Source organism: Diuraphis noxia, unplaced genomic scaffold, assembly GCF_037042655.1.
Source record: "Diuraphis noxia isolate RWA-SAM2 unplaced genomic scaffold, SU_Dnox_SAM2 contig0005, whole genome shotgun sequence".
Classification (NCBI taxonomy): Eukaryota; Metazoa; Arthropoda; class Insecta; order Hemiptera; family Aphididae; genus Diuraphis; species Diuraphis noxia.
Window position 1 is genome coordinate 20,439,562 of NW_028301715.1, and position 9,376 is coordinate 20,448,937.

Below are 9,376 nucleotides of genomic sequence, written 5' to 3' on the forward strand. Positions count from 1 at the left end.
ATGCCACAATTATTAATAAAAAAATATATATTATATTGTGAACAGTTAAACAAGAATTATATTATGACGTTGGCGAAGACATTTATTTTGGACGGTGTAATAACAGTTATGATATCAATCGATTATCAAAAATAATAAATAATACGAGTAGACAATATATTTTACGATCAGCGGTAACATCGGCGGCCGGTGCAGCCACGATGTCTGGCTGTGGTCTAGATAGTTAGTATTTTATCTAAACCCCGTTGCTTTCCGAAGAGTATTATCCATTTGTACTTGATGAATATTATATAATACGTGTAAACATGGGCATACTCACATGACGTGCTATATGTATATATAGCCATAGTCAAGCACCGACTTGAAGGTTAAAATAATATGAAACCTTACCATATATTATAACATAGTCATAGTTTACATAGTTTAGACAATAATTTAGAACCATTCTTGGCAATCGCACTTATAATGTTATTACGATTTAAAATAAACCGCAATGTAACGACAAATGATACATTTTAGTCATCGGATAACACAACTCGAGAATCGAGGGATTTTGTTCTTTATGTAAAATAGTTATTTCTTTAATTATCGTCATTACCAGTAACATAATATTATGCACTATTACGTCATGATATATTATAAAATAGGTATTATAGTACAATATACATATACATAGATACTCCGTAAAAGTAAAATTAAATTATAATTTCGATATTTCTGACTTTAATTATTGTTACAAAACTTCGAAACGCTTGAATAATAATTTGATTTGATTAATTTGTTTTAATAAACTTGTTCCTAGAAACGTCCTGGTGTTTTAAACTGAATCTCCTAAACTAATTATTTCAACCGTGAGTCCTATAAAGAATTCGGCGATTCACTCCTTAGTCCTTACAAATGGAGTTAAATGGAGTTTTATAATTATACCGAAACCCTTTCTATGATATTAGCATTATGTCACGTTGTGCAAATATTTCAAATCCACACGCCTCCCGTCAGCCTTTACCCTTTTTGATGTTGATAATATAATATATTATTATTAATTATATTTGACACGTATATATGTGTATTACACTAACGCTCAGGAATAATATATCATAATTGGATATTTATGTGGGAATTAATTTACGAAATGTCTTAAATCAAATATTGGAAATAATTAATATAAATTCTACAAATATCAAATTATTACTGCGTACACAATATTCTGCACATTTCATAACGTTCACAATCAACAGATATAATACATAATATTGTACGTTTCGTTTGTAGCAAAAAAAAAAAACAAGAGAAATATATTTTTTTCCGATGCTATTTCGTATTAATGTACGTTGTCAGAACAAGACATTCCCTGAAAGTTGGGCTTCAGTTTGAATACGATTTATAAGTGAGTGTGTGGTTCGTAAAAGTGTAAGTGCAAGTTGCTTATTATATGGGTACTTTCATAACGTTTCTACAACGTTGTTCGGTTTGACCTTAATAATAAATTGAATTCGATTCGCCTCGGTGAAATGGAAATATATTTTAATGCTTTTCGCTTTTCGACAAGAGCTTGGGGACAACGTGACTCTCGACCATCTGCACGATTGTTTCGACATCTAAATCGTTTTGAGTAAAATTATTTTTATTTACAATATTGTTTGAAGCGTATAAATTGAAAAATGCAAATGGAAAATTGTTTTTCATAGTTCACCTAACAATCTTTGAACACCTAACACATAGGGCGTATAAAACGTTACAATTATAATACCTAATTGTAAATGTTGCAATATTTTTATAACTTAATTCCAGCAAGACGAAAAAAAAATATTTTACTACAATATTATTGTGATATCGCGTAATTTTGCATTTGTGCAATTTAAATGAAAAGTATCTCAGAAACAGAAAAAAGTTGTTCCTAAAATAATTAGCTTTCCGGTTAAAATGTGTTTTGGTCCTGTACACCTCAATCACTTTTGTATAATACCTCATCGTGTTATTATAACATACGTAGATCTAATAAATTACCTTGTCTTTATACTTTCATTTTGCATATATTACTTTAATTGTTGTGTAAAAATAAAATTTTTTTTTGTTTTTGTACCAGCACGTATACCTACCCTTGTTTGAGACAATTAAAATGTCTGGTCATCGGGATCCCATATGTATATATACTATATACATATATATCACAGAACCACCGCAGCTCATTCGAATTAAAACCAACACTATAATTCACACAGTACAAATTTCTCACGTTCAGACGATTTTTTTTTATTTTTACTGTCACGTATTTCATTTTAATATCATGAGTAAAAATTTTGTTGTCAAAAATGGAGATTGCAATGTGGCTATAAAAAGTTAATGTTCACGGAGGGAATGTCATGTATATAACATATAAAAAAAAATCGAAAAGTAAGCCAAATAGTTAACGATGCTTTATTTATTAGTTTCGAAGGATCATTTTATACAAATTTTAATTAAAACTCACATGACCGAATTATTTGTTTTGTAAACATAAAATATCTATAAATTAATTAGGTATGTGTAATATATTACATGGAATGTATTTGTATACGTTTTGATTAAAACTGTTTTAAGCTAAAATTCAAGTTTAATGTGCTCCAAATGCAACTCGTACAAATCGGATACTTAGTCATTAAATTATTATTGCAATATTCGTCCATAAAAACCAATTAAATAAACAAAAAATGCTCGCTAAAATTATCAAAATAAAAAAATCAGGAGCTCATCGTCTTGGGAAAACTCTGCAGTGTCTAATTATAACTACAGACAATGTTGTGAATTGTGATATAGTATTAAACTGCGAGTTCCGATAATCGAATATATATTTATTTTTTTATTTATTTACCACCTGGTACGGAACAGGTTATAAAAATGTCAGGCTTGTAAAATATAATAAAACGGAATTCTACTGCTTTCCTACGCAGCATCATTATCAACACTAGATATTATATTCCTTTTTTATTCACTTTTATTATATTCTTCTACTTGTCTTGTTACTATCAAAATTAAAAATAATTTTTCATCAATATTATTGTTTTATTATAGTCATTACAATATTATGTATTGAAAAGAAAACTTAGACATTCATGCTAATTAGTACAAACAATTATCTAAATAATGTGGGATGATAATGACACACACTATTCATATATTTTTTTTGTTTATAAAATATTAACTGCCATTAAAATATATTAATTCAAAACTAATGCGTAAAAATAATAAAGATTTTTGATTTTTTAAATCAAAACATGTGTGGATACACGAATTGTGAAAATTGATTAAAAATAATATTTCATTGACCTACAAAGTCTCAAATAGTTCACTTAAGACGATTTAATTTTAAATTTGTATTAGTTTGCATTTTATATTAACACAAATAGACGTATAATCATTCTATTATAATATTCTATTCTGCAACTGTAAAAATGTATTACTTGATTTATAATAATCATTAATTATTATTTGAAAGCATTGCAAAACTGTTTATATTTTGCACGTCCGGACTCCAGAATATGCCTTAAAAAACATGAACCCCAACATAATAATTAGTATACTCTCATAATATTTAGTAGAAGAGGTTTGTTTCTTTTTTAAATGTCAAAATATTTTGCAAACTAATTAATTCGTTTTTTTTTTGTTTTTAACAAAACGTCAAAATTTTATTAACCTAGTTTGTTGCCATTCCGTAAAAAAATTATGGTATTATAATATTTTCGAACATTTGTATTTTTCTTTAATAAAGTATTAATACATTAATATTATGAATGGATACCGTCGGCTAGAATATATTTTAAAACTGTATTTTATTGTATGCTATAGAATTTTTTTGTTTTTAGTTATGTTCAGATGATGATCTTTAAAATATCTTATTACGTATAATTGTATTTTAGAATTACTTACTTGCCTATATTTAATATTATATTTATTTTTTTTTTGCAACTTCCACATCTATTTTTTGATTTATGCTGTATGAAAGGTATAGAATATTATACCATCAAAAGAGGTTTAAAAATCAACTTCAATAAATACATATTTATCGTTAGTGTAAGGTTAAAATTATTTATACTATTTTATTCTAATTTTACAGGCAAATACTCGTATTCAAAACACCCTGGGTTCCATTCGTACCGTCATTCTCAATTGCCGTCAATTTATACTTGATATTTCAGCTGAGCTCGATGACTCTACTCCGGATTATTGTATGGGTTTCAATTGGTATGTACTATAAATAATAAAATTTTTGGTGCGAGTATAAATTTTAGTCAGTTGTACAAAATATTTATATCTTAGGCAGATAATAATACAACTTTATTTATTTTATCTTAATTTATTAACTTGAACAGAACAAACAACACTACTCAGCTAGAATTGCAGTAGTAGTATAACAATTACAATATTTGACTTTAATATTTTAAGGTTAGGTTGGAGTGTCTACAATATAATAATATGTTTAGAACTCAAAGTTAAATACCGTCGAATATATGATGGGAAAAATTGATATTTTATCATAAGATTTCTAATTATGTTTTGTTTTTCACTTTAAAACAACTTTGTAAATTTTTAATTTTAGTTGAAATGGATATAATTTATTTTTGAAATAAGTACCTAATAACAAAGTTTTCTAAAGTGTATTCTTTATTTCCAAAAAATTTAATTTGTATGCTTTCAATATATTACATGTTACATATTATACTCTATTGTTTATTAAACAAATGTTTATCTCAGTCAATTTAATTTAATATTTTGTTATTCATAAGTGTAGATCTGTGATGTTGCGCAGAACAAGTAACTTATTAATTTTACTTTTGTTTTTGTAAGCATTTTAAGGATAGTACCGAGTGGTGCTATAATTACAAAATACAGGTATCCAAAATCACATTGATAATCAATATTCTTAAATGTTTGTAGTTTTACAACGCTAAATTAGGAAGTAGTTTTCCAATATGTAAACTTTGATAGATTTTTTTTCGTCGTTGATAATAAATTATTATTAGTTTTTTAAATATATATTTCAAAGTGAATGTTAAAGAATAAAGATATAAAAATAATAATAGATAATACTTTGTTTTGTTATTTCTAATAATAGGAATAGTTATTCAAAATACACAATATTGATTAGACTGCAGGACACGAGTAGACTCAATAATTTCACTTGGACAGCTAAAAAATTTAAACTAGCACATCTAAGTTGCGTATCTAATAATAATTAAAAATGTTATGTTTAGCTTTCCACTTTTACAGACGGAGAGGACTATTATCTTTTATATAAATAAGTTTTACACGCACGTTTTTTAACACAATCATCTTTAAATGTTATTATTTAAACAGTTTTGAAAAGCAAATGTATAACCATCCATAGTATGTAATTGTCGAACTGTAATAGTTTAAGCTGATGGTTCTAAAATAAAAAAAAAAAAAAAAAAAAACCATCCATATAATGTAAAATTTATTGTTTATTTTCTACACTTAAAACGTTATCAATTTCTATTATCATTGAACAATTTTATAATTTAAGAAGTTTGAAATTATGTTGTTATAACGGAAGTACGAAATTAATGGTCAGCTTTATCTGATTGTTCGATAAAATCCATAGATAACGTATCTAAAAAGTTGTGGCTTCTCAGTTATAAAGGCAATGATTTGATACAATTTATATCAACAAAGAACATTTGCGGATGTTACTCGAACAGTTGGAACTACAATCGATAGAATTGCGGATATACTCGTAACTTCGACCTACACAACTGACCAACCACAGACAAAATTTGGTTTCGTGTTATTTATTTCGGACAATGCCATTCTATACTAGTTTAGAATATTAGCATATTTGTACTATCTTAAATTTAAATATATAGGAAAACAAATCCAATATAGAAGAATAATGTTAACAATCATTCACTTAATTTCAATGAATAACGGATGAGCAACTTTCAGAAAGTAAAATAAATATAAATAATAAATTAATAACCAATTTATTATGTCGGGTGAAGTGGTAAATAATTTCCAATAAATTAGTATAAATAATTACCTACGAACCACTTCAACGACGGTTAAATAATAATAATAATATTTAATTTCAAATATTTACAATAACTGCAGTTATGCAAATTCACTAAAATACTAGCTGAACTCGTGCACTTTGTAGCCCGTTAAAAATCCTACTTCTTATATAGCTCAAACTGTGGGTTAGATTCCTTTCCTGTAATAAAACGAATAAAACTATACAATGATAAACTAAATTGAATATGGTGGACGGTGGTTGTTATATAATATAATAAAATAAAATATAGGTACTTACCTAGTATATTTTAACTGTTATCTATCTATACGTATAACAATATACTGCTATAGCATAATCATAGGAAAGAACACACAGTTTGAGACATATAAGAGGTAGGATTTTTAATGGGCTACGAAGTGCGCAGCTTCAGCTAGTACAATTAATAATAAGCAAAGTCGGTTGGCGCCAAAATGTTGTTTTATTTAATATATAAAAAATTATATTAGATTTGATACCAATAGGAACCTTACAATAATATTTAATATATATTTTTAGTGGAGATATGGCGAAACTATTGTATTATACGTTACCTGTTGCACTATGCCTTTAATACATAGACCTCCGATTCATACATATTATAATATTATTATGTTGTGTCATTTTTCCAGGTCTATTCGTCTACTTCTATTACGGGATAAAGCACAGCACGTTGGAGCCGCGGGTGGATGAAGATGAGAGAATTGAACTGAAAATGAAATCGCAGACGATGACAAAACAGCAAAATAACCGACCACAAGCACCGGCATCGGCTCCGGCGAAGTCTTCAGCCAACGCCAACACTAGCTCCAATGCCAATACCACTACCCCCAAAGCCTCCGCCTCCACTGGAGTAGCCTCGGCCACCACTGCAGCAGTGGTCGATGAAAAGACAGAACCGAAGAGGCCGACCAACTTGGAACCGCTACCCGCAAAGAACGACAGTAATTTGTTTGTGTCACCGTCCGCATTCCCTAAGTGGGAAGACTAGATTGACTGACCAAAAGTTTAAAAATTTAAAAATTAAAAAAATTAACGTGTTGTTGACTCTACACTGAGACTTCAACAATGTTTTGTGTAAATAGGAATGTAAAAAACAAGTAAAAAAACAACTACTTATAAACTTATAATTAAAAATATATTATTACGGTAACAAAATCAATTCTTTCGGCTACCAAAATAACTATGATACACTATAATATTATGTTATTTATATAACACGTATTCGCGTGATGTTTTTATTATATTCTATTACCTATAGCTACAACTACTACTACTATTATTATTATTATATACATTTATATTATATCATATATTTTAATTGTTAAACGAACAAAAAAAAAAAAAAAAACGTCCCACATTAACGGACGAATTGGATCGAAATAGTTTTAAACGAGCTATTATTCTCATCACATCGTCGGAGAGCTCGCTTATGGGAAATGAGAATGAATTTCGATATACGATTCAATACGTCGTTATTTAACTATTTTTTTTTTTTTCATAAAATTCACGCCTTCAATATCATCCCTCTCGCGGATACTAACATTATAACTTAACCCCATTAAAATATCACACCATCGACAAGCCTCCTTACGATCGCGGCCATCGCCGTTGGTTCGTTTCAATAGTGTACGCACAGCCAGCTATAACCTACCCGCTCGGGTCGTCGTCGTCGTTCTTCTATTTTTTTTTCTCTAATCATATTATCGTCTCGAACCAACATTTATAATATTGATATATTAAAGTGCAATAATATTCGTCGACCTACCCGCGAGTGTGCGCATTAGTGAAATCCGTCACGACAATTATTATTAACGACCGAAAACGATTTGGGTTGTGTAATAAACGTGAGTTAAGACGACGGTGTCTCTTGTTTTTGCGATCCAAAAAGATCCGAACCGACCACGAAATGCGTTCGTCGCGAGACTCGACTATATATCACACCGGTGATCTCTGGTCGTTATCGATCTTCATTCGTTCGCTAGCGAATTACAATGACAAGCACAACTACAGTTGACTTCGATATAGGTAATGTTGTGTATATTATACCCATATAGGTATCATAGTAACTATTTCGTTTCGACTCACAACACAATAACAACACTTATTTTTATTTTTTTCGAATTCTGATTTCCAAAAATGTTTCAACAACATTATAGTTGATAGGCATATAAGAAAAAAAATAAGAAAATATACATAACTCTGTCTGCAGATCACTCTACGACGCTCTAGAACGGAAATCATTCAGCAATAAAACACGCGTAGTTACAGTGGCGTAGCCAGGAAATAGGTGACGCGGCTGGGCAGGGGGGGATTAAGTATATATTTAACCAAGTTTTTTTACGGTTTTCGTATATAAATAATACATTTACTAGGGGGAAATGTCAATGGAAGCGGGTGAGCCGGTTAAACACCCAAAATCCCCTCCTCTAATAGCTACACCACTACGTATGATTTGTATAACGATATTGTTACGCCGTCCCCCCTCCCCCACTGTATATTATAATTACTGTGGCCAAACTACACCTATATGCCCACTGCCCACCCAACCACCCACTCACGACCAACAACAAATCGATACCATGTAAAATATTTTTCAACACGTTTGAATAAAAAACCAAATGACAATTCAAAATGTGTTCGACGATGACGGTCGTATTCGTTTGATGAGGGATTTTTGTCTATATGTACGCACTTGAACACTGCGAGAAGTAGGCAGACATGTCTATACGCTCAATTTAATGTGAATGCGGGTGTGCATGTGTATACGGTTAGGCGTATTGATCAATATTAAAAACGCAAAAAGCTTTTACGTTTTTTATTTTTAATTGCTAGACGTACTACAACCGTAGTACAGCTTATATTTTATATCGGGCTCTGACATCTGGTTAGGTTGTTTTTTCGTCCTTACATTACGATATTCAGACGTATAAAACCGTATTCTATTGGAACGCTGCCGATTTTTCGAAAAAAAAAAAAACGATATCCTCCCCTTGGCCCTTACGTCGATTTCAATACTCAACGACAAGTGGCAATCCCGCGAAATAGTTTGTCAAACTTTCTGGTCAACGATTTCTCCCACGAGTTGGACATGCAAATACTAAATTAAATTAACATATTATTATGATTTATATAACAGAATAAAAATAAATATATATAAATATAATATTATATACATTTTTATTATATTACTATATTATTAAATGTTTACCAAACAATATTTGTTTGTTTTATTGTTGTGGCAAGACTGGTTTAATCGAATTGTAACGTAAAATAATTTGAAATGTTTTAAATTTGTTAAATAATTATTATGTTTATACTTGATTGAATAAT

At 29.3% G+C, this 9,376-nt stretch overlaps 1 protein-coding gene across 2 annotated transcripts in view; it reads left to right on the forward strand.

Moving 5' to 3' along the window:
* Positions 1-9,060, forward strand: part of LOC107166364 (solute carrier family 7 member 14) — a 103,814-nt gene extending 94,754 nt beyond the window's left edge. For both annotated transcript variants that reach the window (XM_015514996.2, XM_089228798.1), the window contains exons 13-14: positions 4,094-4,221; positions 6,676-9,060. In XM_015514996.2, coding sequence (XP_015370482.2) covers positions 4,094-4,221; positions 6,676-7,034 — 487 coding nt within the window. In that variant the 3' untranslated portion in view covers positions 7,035-9,060. The remainder of the gene's footprint in view (positions 1-4,093; positions 4,222-6,675) is intronic.
* Positions 9,061-9,376: the final 316 nt, after the last annotated feature.